The sequence below is a fragment of the Asparagus officinalis genome, chromosome 8, assembly GCF_001876935.1.
Source record: "Asparagus officinalis chromosome 8, Aspof.V1, whole genome shotgun sequence".
Lineage (NCBI taxonomy): Eukaryota > Viridiplantae > Streptophyta > Magnoliopsida > Asparagales > Asparagaceae > Asparagus > Asparagus officinalis.
In genome coordinates, this window is record NC_033801.1 from 35,616,379 (window position 1) to 35,636,178 (window position 19,800).

Below are 19,800 nucleotides of genomic sequence, written 5' to 3' on the forward strand. Positions count from 1 at the left end.
AAATTGTAATCTACCTACGTATAAGAGGATTTTAGTATTTAGGAAATTACAACACGAACATAGGTACGTCGAGCGAAATAATCCAAACAAGGAAACCCTCATGTATATACCTTGTATCTCAAATTGTAAATTCTTAAATACCAAACCTAAAATCTAATGCAAGCACAATAATAAAAGAAGACAAATTCATCTCAGAACTTAATTACGGTGTCATGTCACAATTCATATAAGTGTCGTGTCCAGTCTATACAGGTATAAGTGTCAACTCAAGGTCTAAACTGATGTCCAACACATGGACAAATAGGTGAATGTCTAACATGAGGACTAAAATGGATTATAGTCTAATACGAGGACTTCAATGGATTATAGTCCAACACGAGGACTGAAAAAACTGTGCAAGTATCGATGAGATAGGTGGAAAGATATACCTATACGAAATTTCACACGTGCCTCGGTGTGTAAATTTAAACTCGTGTCCGCATGTCTTCTCACATGTAAAGATACAAGTTAAACAATAATTTCTAATACTCATTATTTGAGGCGACTCCTCGTTCATATTAAAGCACACATCATCAATAAACAAGCATAAACAGTTTCAGTTAAACTGAAATAACTCAAACAGATCCAAACTGAGGAGAAACTGAAAATCTCCTCATCAGTCGACTCATGAGTCGACTAGGATTGGTCGACTCATTGGTCGATTAGACAAAACACAAAACTAAAATTTTCCCATCAGTCGACTCATTGGTCAACTCATCAGTCAACTCATAAGTCGACTCATTGGTCGACTGAGCAGAAAATCCTTAGTTTTTTGCTTACGATGATTATCTGCAAAATTGATAAACTAAAGTTCTTTTTGTCATATCAAGCAACATATTTCTGATTCTAACACATATGTATCAATAGAAACGAGAGATTTTGCATGTAATATCTTACCTTAAAACCCTAAACATATTTATACATGTTTAAAAACGTATTGAAAATATTAAATCACATGAAACCCACGTTTAAAACTAATTCCAGATCTGGATCTATATTACAAAAACTTTGGTGAGCTTTTTACTAACTGAAAAGTATAGATCTTGCAGCTTATAATGTAAATCATCTATTTTTATGCACAAAAATACGTTTTAGGCTCAAAAATCCAAAATAAAAACTCAAAGAAACTATACAAACAGTGGGTGAGGGCTGGTCGAGATGTTACTCACCTCTGATATTATGTACAAACTCCTGGATCTACCAAAGCACGATCTCCTCCGCTGCACTACACGAAATCTCGTGCAAACTCCTTCGAAAATCCTCCAAAAATCGCCAAAAACAAACTAGGGTTTGAGGGGAGAGAGGGGCTAGGGTTTTTCTCTGGGATCTGATGAGTTTTGGGTTTGTTTTCGGGTAGGAGAGATTTTATGTAAGCGGTCAAATCCGAAACAAAATCAAACCAAACCCACAAAAGAAAAGAAAAACTAAAAATCAGCCCGTCAGTCGACTCATAGGTCGACTCATCAGTCGACTCATAAGTCGACTGAGTAGACATTTCCCAGATCCGTGCATGTTTTGTTAATCTGTCAAAACCAATGCACAAAATTCTATAAAATTACACTCATACTTCTCTAATAACTTGTTATCAAGTATATCCATGACCTCAAGTCCTTTACTATAATAGAATTATTTATCACTAATAATTCATATATACTTCTAACAAAATATACGGGGTTTTACATCCCCCCTCCCCTAAAAGAATTTCGTCCTTGAAATTCAAAAATCATACTCAAACAAATAATATTACTCTAGACAAGCATATAGCGATATTTATATTTAACAATCCAGGATGACTATATTCCCACTCAACCCTTAATCCATTAGAACTAGTACGTCGAGCGAAAAATCCAAACAAGGAACTCCCTATATATATACCATGTGTTCCAAAAGATTAATAATTGAGCGGAAATATTCTCATTCTAGTGTTAAATCTAAATATAGTCACACAAATACTCATGCACATAAATCAATCCACTTCCTCAATAAATGCAGGAAGTAAATCTAAATATAGTCACACAAATACTCATGCACATAAATCAATCCACTTCCTCAATAAATGCAGGAAGTAGCGCTACATATCGTCTTTGTGCTCTTGAAAACCATCTTCGATGTCCACACTTAACCATCAAAATTGTAAATACCCCCACTTAACCCCTAACTAATTGGAACAAGTACATCGAGCAAATAATCCAAATAAGGAACCCCTCATATATATACCCTATGTTCCGAGTACTTAGGAGATAAGTGGTAATACCTTCATTTTACAAGGAACCCCTCATATATATACCCTATGTTCCGAGTACTTAGGAGATAAGTGGTAATACCTTCATTTTAGTGTTAAGTATAAACATCGACATAAGTTCCGAGTACTTAGGAGATAAGTGGTAATACCTTCATTTTAGTGTTAAGTATAAACATCGACATAATTGGATCTATAAGCCATAAATAAGTCATACAAAAAGATTTAATTTACCTACTCAAACATGTGTAGATAGTCGCGACGCATGTCTTCTTCGCGCTCCCAAGAAATCTCCTCAACGCCTCTTCGGCTCACTGAACTTTCACCAAAGGAATTTCCTTATTTCTGAGTCTCTTGTCCTCTCTGGAAAGTATACAAACTTGAATATCAATAGTAGTCAAATCCTCTTGAAGCTCAATCTCTGGTGCATCCAATACTCGCTGCTGCTCCTCATCATGCAAGTGTTTCTTGAGCATAGAAACATGAAATATATTGTGTATACTAGACATCGATGCTAGAAGATCTAGTCTGTATGACATAGCTCCAATGCGCTCCAAAATCCGGAAGGGTCCAATATACCTCGGTGCAATCTTTCCCCGTCTCCCGAATCGTTGAACGCCTTTCATAGGCGATACCTTCAGCATAACTGCATCTCCAACCTGAAACTCCAAGGGTCTTCGTCTCTTATCTGCATAGCTCTTCTGCCGACTCTGGGCGGTTAAAATCCTCTCTCTGATCAATGCTACCTTCTCAGTAGTCTGCCTCACAAGCTCTAGTCCAAGCATTAAGCTATCTTCCGGCTCTGCCCAACATATCGGTGATCTACAAGGTCTCCCGTACAATGCCTCATATGGGACCATACCGATCGTCGCTTGATAACTATTGTTATAAGCGAACTCTATCAGTGGAATATGCTCCTCCCAGCTACCCTGAAAGTCAATGACACAAGCCCGCGACATGTCTTCCAACACTTGATTCACCCTCTCCGTCTGACCATATGTCTGTGGGTGGAATACACTGCTGTAAGATAGTCTGCTGCCGAACGAATCCTTAAAACTCCTCCAAAAATATGAAGTGCACACTGAACCTCGATCCAACACAATCGTATCAGGAACTCCATGAAGTCAGACTATCTCCCGAATAAATATCCTCGCATACGCCTCAGCCGTATATGTAGTCCTCACTGGAATAAAATATGCTGACTTCGTCAACCGGTCCACAATCACCCAAACTGAATCATTCCCCTTCTTCGACTTCGGCAACCCTACAATGAAGTACATAGAAATATCCGCCCATTTCCACTCTGGGATGGGTAAAGGCTGAAGTGTTCCTACTGGTCTCTGATACTCTGCCTTCACCTGCTGACAGGTAAAACACTTAGCCACATACTCTGCAATCTCTCTACGTATACCACTCCACCAAAAGTGTCTCTTCAAGTCCTTGTACATCTTGGTGGTTCCTGGATGCACTGTATATCGAGTACGATGGGCTTCATCAAATAACTCCCTCTTCAGCTCGGTACTGGATGGCATAACTAATCTACCCTTCATCTGTAGGCCTCCATCTGCTCTAATGGTCCAATCAGCTTTAGGCTCTTTGGAAATCTCCTCCTTTCGGGTTTAAATCCAAGAGTCTTCCAGCTGAGCTCTGACAACTCTGATACTCTAAGATGGCTGTACTGACACAGCTCCCAAAAATGTACTAGTTCCACCAATCTTAGGTTTAAAATCAAACTGGCTAAGAGTAAGAAGATCTCTATATAATGAACACCTCAAAGCCGACACCCGATGTCGACGTTTCCTACTCAAAGCATCTGCTACGATATTCGCCTTCCCCGGATAATACTGGATCACAAACTCGTAGTCCTTGATAAACTCAATCCATCTCCTCTACCTCTGGTTGAGTTTCTTCTGAGAACAGCTCAAACTGCACTCCATACAAGTAGTACCTCCATGACTTTAGTGCAAATACCACTGCTGCTAACTCCAAGTCATGAGTGGGATAGTTTTACCCATGCACCCTCAACTATCTTGATATATATGCTACTACTCTCTGAGTCTGCATCAATACACCTCCTAAGCCTGACAACGATGCATCTGTGTAGATGACGAACGTCCTATCGCTGCTCGGAATAGTTAAAACTGGCGCTGAAGTCAACTTAGTCTTCAAGATATCAAAGGCCTTCTGACACTCCACACTCCAAATGAACTATATACCCTTCTTCGTAAGGCGTGTAAGTGACATCAAAATCTTCGAGAAGTCCTAGATAAACTTCCTGTAATAGCCGGCTAAGCCCAAGAAGCTACGAATCTCTGTCACCATCTTTAGCGATTCCCAATCAAGAACTGATATAACCTTAGCTGGATCTACTGCTATGCCCTCTCTACTAATGATGTGGTCGAGAAATCTGACTTCTGAGAGCCAAAATTCACACTTACCAAACTTGGCATATAACTGATGCTCCTGTAGAGTCCTCAAAGCTAACCGTAGGTGCTGCTCGTGGTCTGCCTCCGATCTTAAATAAATGAGGATATCGTCGATAAAAATGATCATGAACTGATCTAAGAAGGGATGGAAAACCTGGTTCATCAAGTCTATGAATACCGTGGGTGCATTGGACAATCCGAATGGCATGACCACAAACTCGAAAGATCCATATAGAGTAAGAAAGGCAGTCTTGGGAATATCTATTTCCTGAACCCGCAACTGATGATAACCAGAATGAAGATTAATCTTCGAGAAGAACTGTGCTCCATGCAACTGGTCAAACAAGTCATCAATCCTAGGTAATGGGTATCTATTCCAGATAGTGACCTTGTTCAACTCTTTATAATCAATGCACAATCTCATACTACCGTCCTTCTTCTTCACGAAGAGGATCTGTGCGCCCTACGGAGAATGACTCCGATGAATAAAACCCTGAGCTAACAACTCGTCCAACTAGGTCTGAATCTCTATCATCTCAGCTGGTGCCATGCGATAGGGTGCGTGGGATATCGGGATTGTGCCTGGCTGCAACTCAATACAGAACTCAACCTCTCTCATAGGAGCTAGTCTAGGTATGTCCTGAAAGACATCCTGATACTCTAAGATAATTCTAGTCTCTAATAAATCAACACCTTAATCCCGTCGCATCACCTCCTTGATGTACGCCAGAAACGACTCCTCAAAACGATTTCCCTGAGAGGTTGCTACAATCATCTCGGACCCATCGGACGCTCGCAAATTGACTGTCTTCACAAAGCAGTCAATACTAACATGGTAGGAAGATAATCAATCCATACCAAGGATGACATTAAACTCGGACATATGCAACACTATCAAATCGATAACGAACTCTGACTCATCTAAACTGATAGTACACCTCCTACAAACGCTCTCCAGAAGCGATATCTCACCTAAAGGGGTAAAAACTGATAAAGAGGTGTCTAATAGCTGAGCTACAAGCTAGAGTTTAGACATAAAATTATATGAAATGAAGGAATGCGAAGCTCCCGAATCGAAAAGAATACGGGCGGGAAAAGAATTCACAAGGAACGTACCCTTCACTACTGCTCCGCTAGCCCCATGATCACGCGGTACTACCGCATATATTCTGCTTGTGGCTAGAGTCTGCTCTACTGCTGGTGCTGGAGAATACGGAACTATCTGCCCCTGAGGAACCTCCTGAACTATACGAATATGCCCCTCGGTCCTCTGTGCTGCTGGCGGTGCCTCAAGTCTCGTCTGCTGGCCCTGACCTCTGCTCTGCTTTTGCTGCTGCTGCTGGTTCGGACCCTTACCTTGCTGGGCTCCCGCTGGTGCGCTACAGCACTCCGATACCTTATGTCCGACCTTACGACAGTTAAAACACACTCCCTGGAACTTGCGCTGTTGATGCGCTCTCTGATCCTGCTAGGGTCCCTTCTAATGAGGACCTTGCTGTTGCTGCTGGGATCCAAAAAAAAGGCCTCTTGTTCTTACCCTTATCCCCTGTCTACCCTGCCTTAGTCTTCCCTTTCTTATCCTTCTGAAACATGGCGGTCTCAATCTTCTATGAGGTGGCGGCTTCTGCTACCTCTCGAACTGAATAGAACTTCCTCGAGACAAGGTATCGATGAAGATTAGGTCGAGCCCTGCTAAGAACATCTGAGCCTGGTGCTCTCTTGTCTGCCACATGCTCGTCAAGTACAGCAACTCCATAAATCTGCTCTCAAGATCTGGCACTGACATATCCCTCCGAGTCAACCGGGACAACTCAAGCTCCTTCCCCGTCCGTGATGTAGAAGAAATAAACTGTCCATCGAAGAAAAAAACAAAGTCCTCCCATGCGAGGGTAATCCGGTGCTCTGGAGTGAACTGGAGTCTATACCATCTCCCGACGTCTCCCTTCAGGCTGTAGGACACTAATCTCTGCTTCTAGACCGAATCCACATTAAGTATATTAAGGATGTTACTCACATCCTCCTTCCACTTATGGGCTGCAAGAGGATCTGCTGACCCTTGGAACTTTGGTGCTCTCATTTTCTGGTACCTCTCAACCATACGGAGCCAAGCTTCCTGCTCTGTGACTATATCTGGGATTGCTGGTAGAATAGCTGCAGGTACGACCTCTGGGGGTCTCTCACTGATAGGAACTACTGGTATCCCCTGCGGCTAATTTGCTGGTGGTGGTGGTGGTGGTGGTGGTGTCGGTGGAGCGATATGACTCGCCACAAGCTCCTCAATTGCTGCCATCCTAGCGTCGGTGGAGCGATATGACTCGCCACAAGCTCCTCAATTGCTGCCATCCTAGCTACGATGGGAGCCATAAGATCAATAAGATATTAAGGAGCCTACTGCGGCTCAGGTGGTGCCTGCTGCGGCTCAGGTTGAGCTTGCTGTGGCTCAGGTAGAGCCTGTTGTGACTCTGCCTGTCCAACTCTCCGAGGACGAGGTCTACCACTGACATATCCCTCTGAGTCAACCGGGACAACTCAAGCTCCTTCCTCGTCTGTGCTGCAGAAGAAATATACCATCCATCGAAGAAATAAACAAAGTCCTCCCATACGAGGGTCATCCGGTGCTCTGGAGTGAACTGGAGTCTATACCATCTCCCGACATCTCCCTTCAGGCTGTAGGACGCCAATCTCTGCTTCTGGACCGAATCCACATTAAGTATATCGAGGATGTTACCCACATCCTCCTTCCACTTATGGTTTGTAAGAGGATCTGCTGACCCCTGGAACTCTGGTGCTCTCATCTTCTGGTACCTCTCAACCATACGGAGCCAAGCCTTCTGCTCTGTGGCTCTATCTGGGACAGCTGGTGGAATAGCTATAGGTGCGGCCTCTAGGGGTCTCTCACTGATAGGAACTGCTGGTATCCCCTGCGGCTGATCTGCTAGTGGTGGTGGTGGTGGTGTCGGTAGGGCGATATGACTCACCACAAGCTCCTCAATTGCTGCCATCCTAGTTATGATAGGAGCCATGAGATCAATAAGATACTAGGGAGCCTACTGCGGCTCAGGTGGTACCTGCTGCGGCTCGGGTTGAGCTTGCTGTGGCTCAGGTGGAGCCTGTTGTGACTCTGCTTGTCTAGCTCTCCGAGTACGAGGTCTACCACGTCCTGCCATCTCTCTGATCATAAGAAAACAAGAGTTTATGAGTCAAAAAAATATATATATACATACATAACTGATACGGGTGTATCTTCTCTTTGGAACTTAGCGATCCTCATGGGAGTTTGAGGATAGATGATTATCATGATAGCATGAAAATAGAGGTGTCAAACAGTACAAGGGAACGCAGGAGGAAGCGTGGAACGAGACGACGAGCAGAAGAATCGAAGTATTCAGTTTTCAGCCTGTGAGTCGACTCATAACAGTCATGAGTCGACTCATCAGGTTAAGTCGACTCATGACTGTCATGATCGACTCATAACAGTCATGAGTCGACTCATCAGGTTAAGTCGACTCATGACTGTCATGAGTCGACTCATAGCTGGTTTTTGAGTTTTGTCCAGTTTCGGACGAGTCGACTCATCTCAATCATGAGTCGACTCATTGATGGTTTCCTGGTTCGTTTGGGTTTCTGTTCACACGAATTCCTATTGGTTTTGGGTCTGGTTAATTACCAAATTGTCATCCATGTTTGTACATCTATATAAAGGATTGTTTTAGGATTTCTAAACAATCAGAGAGAGGAAGATATATTCAGAGAGAGATTTTAATCATTGTATTAGGGTTTAGTGAGAATTGAGAGTTTGTTCTCGATTCTAGTGAGATTGTGAGAGAGGGATTGTAATCTTTTCATACTCATAATCTAGAAAAGATATTTTCCTTCTCCATATACTGAATTATGCTTGTGTTTCTATCATCCTCTTCTCAACCCACCTTTGATAATTTTGCGATCAAAGGTGCTCGCACGGCAACTCGTATCAAGTTGGTATCAGAGCATCAGATCCGGTGAAGGGGCATCCTGTGTATGGTTCTTACTCGATCCTAATACAAGAAGCTTGGTGAGATTCTTACTTCATTGGAAGGAGTCTAGGTTTTAAGGAAGAAGAAGATGGCTGAAGGAGACAATTTAGCGAGGATTGATGCATTGGAGAAGCAGATCGAGACGATAGGTTCGACTCTCACATAACTCGTCGGTCTTATCCATGGAGGTGGTAAACAAGATGAATCTTCTTTAAAGAAAATTGTTGAGTCCTATGTGGAGAGAGTAGATTCAGATTCCAACAAGGAGGAGGAGACCGTTAAGACTGCATTGTATCAAGGGGGTAAGAATTCTTATCAGAACCTGAAGATTGACTTCAAAGTGGAGATTCTTGTTTATGATGGGAGTGTTGACGTCGAGGGGCTTGATGACTGGATCGAGCGGATGGAGACGTATTTTACTCTTTATGGCTATTCGTCAAAAGAGAAGATTGTGTTCGCGACTTTGAAGCTTTCAGAGCACCCGTTGACATAGTGGAAATCCTACTATAAGCAGGAGAAGAAGGTGGTGTCGTGGAACAAGTTCAAGGAGTTACTGAGGAAGTAGTTCTACCTAGTGGGATTCTTTGAAGAATGTTGATACAAGTGGTATGGCTTGCGCCAAATGGTCAATCAAACTGTTCAAGAATACACTACGGAGTTCCAATAGCAGGCGATGATCCTCAACATTACGACAAAGGAATATTCTGTGTTTATGAAGTATATGGCGGGATTGAGCGATCACATCCGAAAGGAGATAAAGTTATTCACGGTCGAGACTATTACAGAAGTGAGCGTGAAGGCCATTGCCATTGAGGGTAGGCAAAAGAAGGGCAACGAGACTAAGGGAGACTCCAAACAGACGGGAGGCGAGTCTAGTGGTTCTCAATCTAAGGAGGAGAAGAAGAAGGGTGATCCAGGGAAGGCAGGACAGATTTGTAGTCACTGCGAGAAGACGGGACACACAGCTGATCGGTGCTGGGAGAAGTATCCTTATCTCAAGCTAAGAGGGTTGAAGAAGAATGAGGAGAAAAAGGCATACATGATAGCTCAAGGTCCAAAAGAAGTCCCGGGGATGATAGAGCCCAACAGCAGTCTTAACCTTATGGCGGGAAAACAGGCCACGAAAGAGGACGACGACCCGAGGAAGCAGCTCTTTGTTCTTAAGTTGCAAGTGAAGACCAGTTTGGTTGATGCGATTGTTGATTCGGGCAGTAAGAAGAATTTGATATCCGAGGCATTGGTGCAGAAGCTGGGTCTGAAGACGGTTAAGTATCCGAAGCCCTATCCATTAGGGTGGATTTAGAAGGAGGAGAAACTGAGTGTAATTGATCAATGCACTGTCAGATTTGCGCTCCACAAGTCGTATATTGATGAGGTCATGTACAACGTCGTTCCATTGGATGTTTGTCAGATTATACTGGGCAATCCGTACTTATGAGATAGATATACGATCTACGAGAGGCGGGCTCAGAAGTACACCTTCACTAAGGATGGTGTAAAGTTCATATTTTGTTCGGCATCTCTTCCGAAGGAGACAAGCTTGGGGACGGTGACGCGAGCGAAGAGACTAGTGAATGTAAGCAAGAAGTTTGTCTCGATGTGCATTAGATTTCCAGAAAAGCCATCGACAAAGGATTGCAACTTAGAGCGAACGGTGACTATGACGAGACGCAGGACGAATGAGTTATTTCCGATCGGACGTCGAGACCGGATTCCTAGCAAGGCCAGGTGGTGCAGAAAAGATGGAGGAGCTCGAGAGTTTCCTCAGCAAAGGTTTTAACTTAAATGGGACTTCAAGTTCTTAAAGAGGGGATCCAGGATACGGGTGTATCTTCTCTTTGGAACTTAGTGATCCTCATGGGAGTTTGAGGATAGATGATTCTCATGATAGCATGAGAATAGAGGTGTCAAACAGTACAAGGGAACGCAGGAGGAAGCATGGAACAAGACGACTAGCAGAAGAATTAAAGTATCCAGTTTTCTGCCTGTGAGTCGACTCATAACAGTCATGAGTCGACTCATCAGGTTGAGTTGACTCATGACTGTCATGAGTCGACTCATCGCTGGTTTTTGAGTTTTGTCCAGTTTCGGACGAGTCGACTCATCTCAGTCATGAGTCGACTCATCGATGGTTTCCTGGTTCGTTTGGGTTTCTGTTCATACGAATTCCTGTTGGTTTTAGGTCTGGTTATTTACCAAATTTCCATCCACGTTTGTACATCTATATAAAGGATTGTTTTAGGGTTTCTAAACAATCAGAGAGAGGGAGATAGATTCAGAGAGAGATTCTAATCATTGTATTAGGGTTTAGTGAGAATTAAGAGTTTGTTCTTGATTCTAGTGAGATTGTGAGAGAGGGATTGTAATCTTTTCATACTTATAATCTAGAGAAGGTATTTTCCTTCGCCATATACTGAATTGTGCTTGTGTTTCTATCATCCTCTTCTCAACCCACCTTTGATAATTCCGCAATCAAAGGTGCTCGCACGGTAACTCGTATCAATAACATATCACAATATGATTTTCACAACAATTTAGTATTCACACAAATACTTTAAATTTACACAAAAATAGTTGGCATAAAAAAATATTCTTAAATTTTTAGATATACGCATATATCGTCCTCACTCATACTAGGAAATCCTTAACAGACTCTATACATGAATCCTAAGAAACTCTATCCTAGCTCCACGACTCGACATAGGATGATCCTAAGGATACTAGAAGTAGAGCTCTGATACCAACTGTGATGCCCCTGGGTTCACACAAGGCTACAGTCCAAGGTGAAACCAAGAATATCAAACCTGCCATACACCACACCGTGCAATAACATATTTTACCATCACAATTACTATCTCTCTAGTAGAGTCAATAAAAGGTGTATGTACAAAAAGCAAGTAAAAGATAATACCGAAATCAACAGATGAAATAATAGAGATTAAATTAATATTCCATCATCTAGCATACTAAAGTACAAGTCAATGTCTGAAATAAATAAACTGAAGTACTCAACAAGTCTTGAATACAAAATGTCTGACAAGAGGTAATAAGGCACACAACCTTTACAACTTCTAGAATAAAACTCTCAAATGTCTAAACAAAAGTCTACAATGAAGATCAAAAGAAAATATAGCTAAATAGACAGCTAAAGCTAAAATGCATCGCCATCAACTTGCGACTCTCCGGTCTCCTGGCTCGTTACCTGAAAGGGGGAGGGACAACGAGCGTCAAAGCGCTAGCGAGCAACATCACAACCAACCCTAAGGGAAAGGGCTCGTTGTATACAGAAAATACAGTTAATACATATATATATGAAATCACTGATCCTATTTAGGTCATTACAACATGAGCATAAGTACGTCGAGTGAAATAATCCAAACAAGAAAACCCTCATGTATATACCATGTAGCTCAAATTGTAATCTATCTACGTATAAGAGGATTTTAGTATTTAGGAAATTACAACACGAACATAGGTACGTCGAGCGAAATAATCCAAACAAGGAAACCCTCATGTATATACCTTGTATCTCAAATTGTAAATTCCTAAATACCAAACCTAAAATCTAATGCAAGCACAATAATAAAAGAAGACAAATTCATCTCAGAACTTAATTACGGTGTCATGTCACAATTCATATAAGTGTCGTGTCCAGTCTATACAGGTATAAGTGTTAACTCAAGGTCTAAACTGATGTCCAACACATGGACAAATATGTAAATGTCTAACATGAGGACTAAAATGGATTATAGTCCAACACAAGGACTTCAATGGATTATAATCCAACACGAGGACTGAACAAACTGTGCAAGTATCGATGAGATAGGTGGAAAGATATACCTATACGAAATTTCACACGTGCCTCGGTGTGTAAATTTAAACTCGTGTCTGCATGTCTTCTCACATGTAAAGATACAAGTTAAACAATAATTTCTAATACTCATTATTTGAGGCGACTCCTCGTTCATATTAAAGCACACATCATCAATAAACAAGCATAAACAGTTTCTGTTAAACTAAAATAACTCAAACAGATCCAAACTGAGGAGAAACTGAAAATCTCCTCATCAGTCGACTCATGAGTCGACTAGGATTGGTTGACTCATTGGTCGACCAGACAAAACATAAAACTAAAATTTTCCCATTAGTCGACTCATTGGTCAACTCATCAGTCGAGTCATAAGTCGACTCATTGGTCGACTAAGCAGAAAATCCTTAGTTTTCTGCTTACGATGATTATCTGTAAAATTAATAAACTAAAGTTCTTTTTGTCATATCAAGCAACATATTTTTGATTCTAACACATATGTATCAACAGAAACGAAAGATTTTGCATGTAATATCTTACATTAAAACCCTTAACATATTTATACATGTTTAAAAACGTATTAAAAACATTAAATCACATGAAACCCACGTTTAAAACTAATTCCAGATCTGGATTTACATTACAAAAACTTTGGTGAGCTTTTTACTAACTGGAAAATATAGATCTTGTAGCTAATAATTTAAAGAGTCTATTTTTATGCACAAAAATATGTTTTAGGCTCAAAAATCCAAAATAAAAACTCAAAGAAACTATACAAACAGTGGGTGAGGGCTGGGCGAGATGTTACTCGCCTCTGATATGATGCACAAACTCATGGATCTGCCAAAGAACGATCTCCTCTATTGCAATGCACGAAATCCCGTGCAAACTCCTTAGAAAATCCTCCAAAAATCACCAAAAACGAACTAGGGTTTGAGGGGAGAGAGGGGCTAGGGTTTTTCTCTAGGATCTGATGAGTTTTGGGTTTGATTTCGGGTTGGAGAGATTTTATGTAAGCGGTCAAACCTGAAACAAAACCAAACCAAACCCGCAAAAGAAAAGAAAAACTAAAAATCATCCCGTCAGTCGACTCATTAGTCGACTCATAAGTCGACTGAGCAGACATTTCCCAGATCCGTGCATGTTTTGCTAATCTGTCAAAACCAATGCACAAAACTCTATAAAATTACACTCATACTTCTCTAATAACTTGTTATCAAGTATATCCATGACCTCAAGTCCTTTACTACAATAGAATTATTTATCATATCAAGTATATCCATGACCTCAAGTCCTTTACTACAATAGAATTATTTATCATTAATAATTCACATATACTTCTAACAAAATATACGGGATTTTACAAAACAATAGCAGAAATCCTACGTGCTGTAATTTCATCCATTAAAATCCAAATATAGGATAAATATTGAGATTATTGGAGAAGATCTGGATCTCCTAATTGGAGAGGAGTCGAACCTCTACTCTAATTATCATCTAATTGGAGAGAATTCAGATTCCCTCACTTCGAGAGCTCGGAATCCTTAATAGTTTCTTTCTGGCTTCTACGTACTATATATTGACATAGGTGTGTACATAAAAATATACATACATTGATATGTGACAAGAAATGAGAGCAAAAATATATAAAAAATAGAGAATAAAGAATTAAAGATTTTGACCTACTCGGATACCTTCAAAGCTAGTGTCTTCCTTCCGACCTTAATTTTTCGGCAGCTGCACCGATTTATCAGAAAATTAAACTTATTTACTGGATTCCAATAATCATACTAAATCAAGAAATGAGATTTTTTTTTTCTAATAAACCTTCACTCAAGAAAAAGGATAAATTTTACCTCTTGGGTGAATCAATTGAGCTTCATGGTATATTGATCGAAAATCTTAATTTGGTATAAGAATCTCGAACATCTTGTCGCCTTTTGATAAATAAGTTGTTATAAACTGAACTATCAATACGTGCATTATATTATGCATCTTTATTTTGTTTGCATGTTACTGGAAAAACATGTACGTTATATTATGCATGTATGTTGTTATAAACTGAAAGAATTATAACTCACACCCATATCAATTGACTACGGAGTAAATGCCTACAAAAGAATCTAAACGCCTTGTTGCCTTGGGACTTTTATACTTACTCATGATATACTTGATATATTATAAATAAGTGTTAACATATTGCTAAGTATTTATTAGATTATTAACATTAAATATTTAACATTCATATTAATCTAATTATAAATATTTATTTTTTATTATCTATTCTTTAGTACATGTTAATAGATATTATTATATTGAGTTATTATTATATAATAATAGAGAAGAAGTTTAATTGAATTAATTTTCTAATGGTAGTGAATGCAAATTGGATGTGTATTTATTACATTTAATTTAATTGATGGTTATGAAAAAGATTTGAAGCGGTATGGTTTATGTACGTATGTGTTTTATGTATTCATATATGTGTTTTTATATATACATGTATGTGTTTTAGCATGACTTGAAGGATATTTTTAGAAGAAATATTTTAACATTATAACACACTTTTATAATAGTATTAGATTAAAAGATAGATTAACTTCATCGCGATTGTTTTGCCTGACAACTATTTTGAGCCTCATGTTACCCTGAACAGTCGCTCTTCTTTCATAAGCTCATTTAGAGCACCCACAAAGTAATAAAAAAATGTCGTGGTAGCTAAGCAGCTGTTTAATAGTGGTTCAAGGGGGGTAAGTCGGGAACAAATTAATAGTTTATAGGGTGTACGGGTGAGATAAAAAAAAAGTAAGGGAACGCTTTTAATTGTTTAGGAAGCATGGAGCGGGGGACAATCTTTCTTTGAGGGAGCGGAGAATCCAATTAAATTCCTCTATAATTACGTACACTGTCCTCTCCATGATGATTACTTTTTCTTCGCTCTTAATTGTTCACGGACGATGACGCAGCATGCACAATCATTCCCCCGCTACGACCTCCGCTTTAAAAACGCCTAAAACAACAGCACAAACAAGATTCAGACGACGCAGCGACAGGCCGAGACAGAGAGATCGATGAGCTCCTCCGACGCCCTGACGCCGCTCATTAGAGATGCAGCAGCCCCACGAGCCATCCCCCGTCACCCAACGGGCCGAATCCTCGCGCGTCCAACCCGCCAGCCCGCTCCGCCAACCGCTACGTCCGCGATCCTCCACCTCTTCAACCTCGTCACCAACTCCGAGCCCAGCACTAACGGCCGCCGCCGCCGATGCCGCAGCTCCCCCAGCGCCCCTCCTCCTCGTCGCCTCCCCCGCCGAGTGCCACGCCTGCACCCAGCCGGCCGCCGCTCCGCGTTCCACTCCTCCGCCTCCTGCGGGTCCGCCTCCCTCCTACGTCTCCACGCCGGCTCCTCCCTCCTCCCCATCCAAAACACCCCCACCGCCGGCCCGCCGCCCGAGCCGCCGCGTCGCTCCCTCCGTGCTCGACCCGAGGAGCAAGCGGGTCCAGAACTGGAACCGGCTCGTCCTGTTGCGCGCGCGGCCTCCCTCGTGGTCGACCCTTGTTCTTCTACACGCCTCCGTCGGGAGGGACGGGGCGCCGTGCCTCGTGATGGACGGAAGGGGGATGGCGGCGGCGCTGGCCGGGGTTCGCGCACGTGCGTGGACACGGTGCCATGTGGCGCACGTGTGGGTGCAGCTGAGGGTGGCGTACGTGTCGAAGGGAGTCGCTGATGGTCGGGTGGGGGAAGCTGGTGTGGGACCCCAAGCTGATCGTGCGGCATTACTTGAGGTCGCCCAAGTGGTTTTGGTTCGATGCCTTCGTGATCCTGCCCCTGCCCCAGGTACGTGTGGAGGAAGGAAACCGCGTCATGTGAACGTGTTTAATGAAGATATTAAATAAATGGTTTATTACATATTACCTCTTTATATATATATATACATATAATTTATGCTTGGTACTAAGTTCCTCCGTATTGTTATATATATATATACTCTTGTTTTGTTTGGTAAAATAAATGGTTTATTAAGTCATTGGGGTATTCAAATTCTTCTAATACCATGCTTTTACATATTAGTAATGTTACCTTTCGTATTAAGTCAATTAAAATACCAATTATAATAATAATGTAAAAAAGGAAAATACTAGTTTGATACGTGATGTTTGAATATGATTACTTACAAATCCCTCGATCGGTTTCAAAATTGAAAAAAGAAAAAAAGATAAAAAAGACTTGATTTTACAGTTTCATGAGTAAATATTCTATAAGAACGACCTGCATAATATTCTACTTCTTGATAACTGCCTCATCAATGCTTGGTTAAGAATAGCCCGCCTTGTTCTTATAGAATTCGTATTCAAATTCAGTGTGTGCGCAATTTCTTTTTCCATTTAAATAACATAAGACTAAACTAGTTTTGCTACTTGTAGTAGGAAAAAATACTTAGTCCAAGCCTTCTTGGATTCTTTTTAGTACAATTTGGAACTAGAGCAGAGACAAGTCGCTCGTACTAGCACAGGAAATACTTGCTTTCTTAACTTAATATCCATAATTGTGTTTAATTACCACATTATTATAAGAATACTCGTAATACGGCATATTCCACTGTTTGATTACTCTAGTTCCGTGTGCACTTTTAATCATGTACCGTACACAGATTAGTTCTTCTTCTTCTGTGTAGTGAGAAGGCTACATGAGGTATTATTGGGTGTAAACATCATGATAAATATGCAAAATCATTGACACGAGAAAAACATTTTGTTAGATTAAATATCAAGACTGCCTATAATTGAGATTAACTTAATACTCTTTCTTTTCTCTAGAACTTGAGGTAACATAATCGGTTTGTGATCTCTTTCATCACAATTATAGGAAAGACTATCTAATCTGTTAACAGAAGACTATGAACTTCACCGGTGCCGTACTACCATCTAATCATTGTTGTTACAACAGCTCCTAATCGTTTTCGCTGCAGTTGTTTCCTTAATCTTCTGAATGTTTTGCAGATTGTGTTCCTATGGTCGTTGCCGAGATTGTTGGTGGAGGAGGAGATTGGACTCATAATTACAATAATTTTGCTGATGTTATTGTTTCAGTACCTCCCAAAGGTTTATCATAGTGTTTGTGTGCTGAAGAGGATGCAGAAGGCAACTGGCTACATATTTGGAACAATTTGGTGGGGATTTGGCCTCAATCTCATTGCATATTTCATGGCTTCTCATGTAAGCACACCTAATCACTGCTTAAATGCGATCTATACCCACTTAACTTTTCTTATATGTATCGGTACTATACACGATAACATGGAAATTGTGTCTTATGTGTTTCAAAGCTTTGTTTCAAACCTCAGAAACTTTGCTTAGGGAAGATTCTTAGAACTCATGAAGATGTCAGAGCCTGAATATTTATCCTTGTTTTCTTTATGCCTCTCATTCTGTGACCAAAAAGGCCGAGCTACTCCTCTGTTTTTCCCCTTCTAAAAACAAACAAGGTGAAGTTGGTACATATATTAACAATTAATTTATTGAAGTACACTGTTTCTGGGAGGATTTGAGCCCAAGTCCCAATCATGCACACTTGAATTTTAACTATGAATTGAGATTTAGGCACGACGCAAAGTTATGATCTCTGCATAATGTAACGGATATGATTTCGAAGTGAAGAATTTTAGAATGTATAGAAGTCCTTCAATGAAAAAGCTATTCATAACCATTGCATTAATATATAGGAACAAATAGAAATATCCAGCACTTACACTTTGACTGCTGTATGATTTAAATTTAGGCTGCATTAATTCTGATTGAATAAGAAGCTTTCACATAAGTATTACCAGATCAGCCTGGATACTTGCGTGGTATTTGTCAGATATTAGAGACTATGATCAAATACTTGATGAAGTATACCTTAGTAATCATATGATCAAATACTTGATGAAGTATACCTTAGTAATCATACTAAAAAATGTTCGGTATCTTCTGATAAGTATCGAGATATGTGACATTTTTTTTTCTCCCATATCCATAACATAATGGAGACCAGATACTGATATCGACGTTCAAGAAATACAAATAAATGGATTAAGTCTTCTAACTATGAGACTCAAATAATATATAACCTGTAATCTACAGCCCTCCTCGGTTTGAAGAGAAGTGAACCTTCATATTCGATTGATGATCAGCCAGCTATTGGGTTAAAGAATGTAAATGCATAAAATTTTCAAAATAGGACTTCAGCCGTATTTCTATTTAGTTGTGTAACCAATATAATCTTGAAAAGCATCATATGTTATGAGACCTGAACAAGCCTGTTCATTTTGATCAGGTTGTTGGTGGGTGCTGGTATGTTCTTGCGATCCAACGCATGACCTCCTGCTTCCAGCAGCAGTGCCAGAAGAACAATAACTGTGATCTCATGACACTGGCCTGCTACAAGAGCCCATGCGACCCTAATCCCCTACTATCATCATCAGTAGGTGCACCATCATGTAATTATTTTAAGACATCCGTCGCATTCCACAATCTTACAACATGTCTACATGGTGAAGGGCCATTCTTATATGGCATTTATGACTCAGCTCGCCAAGTTGTCGCCAGCAACTCAGTCGCTGTTAAGATACTTTACCCTATATTTTGGGGCATAATGATCCTCAGGTAGACACACTCGCCAGCAGTAAACATTTACTGATGAAAGCATAGTTGGTTTTTGTTCTATTATGGCATGATATCCTCTCAACTTACAATGGTATGCATTAGGCCTGTGCTAATTTTGAAGCTTCTAAGTTCTGTATCATTCATTGTGGCTTATTTCAGGCATGATACTCTTTTGTTTCACATAAAGGGCCTTCTCTTAAAAAAATGATTTGTTTATAATGTGCTATGATGTTTGAGTTGCAGATTGCTAAAGCTGTACATTCTCTGCAGCAAAACAACATCGACCATATCATTCATCTCGTATTGTAGTAATGGTCTTTAATATTTGTATTCTCTTGCAGCTCCTTTGGAAATTGTTTCGAGCCTACCAGCCATTGGTTAGAAGTGATATTTTGTATGGTTGTCATTCTAAGTGGTTTGATGCTCTTCACCTTGTTGATTGGAAACATTCAGGTACTCCTCTAAACCAATTTCTAACTCAAATGAATAAATTGCATATGCAAATTCATAACGCGTGAAAAACGCGTGCAAATTTATTTGCAGGTATTTCTTCATGTGGTCATGGCAAGGAAAAGAAAGATGCAGCTGAGATCTCGAGACATGGAGTGGTGGATGAGCAGGAGACAACTG

General features: G+C 40.6%; 1 protein-coding gene across 1 annotated transcript in view; it reads left to right on the forward strand.

Moving 5' to 3' along the window:
- LOC109823029 (cyclic nucleotide-gated ion channel 2) overlaps positions 15,545-19,800 on the forward strand; it is a 5,793-nt gene continuing 1,537 nt past the window's right edge. Inside the window, 8 exon segments of the mRNA XM_020389346.1 lie at positions 15,545-15,867; positions 15,870-15,964; positions 15,966-16,239; positions 16,241-16,363; positions 17,527-17,742; positions 18,842-19,170; positions 19,512-19,623; positions 19,714-19,799. Of these exon segments, the coding sequence (XP_020244935.1) occupies positions 15,634-15,867; positions 15,870-15,964; positions 15,966-16,239; positions 16,241-16,363; positions 17,527-17,742; positions 18,842-19,170; positions 19,512-19,623; positions 19,714-19,799 (1,469 nt within the window). The 5' untranslated portion in view covers positions 15,545-15,633.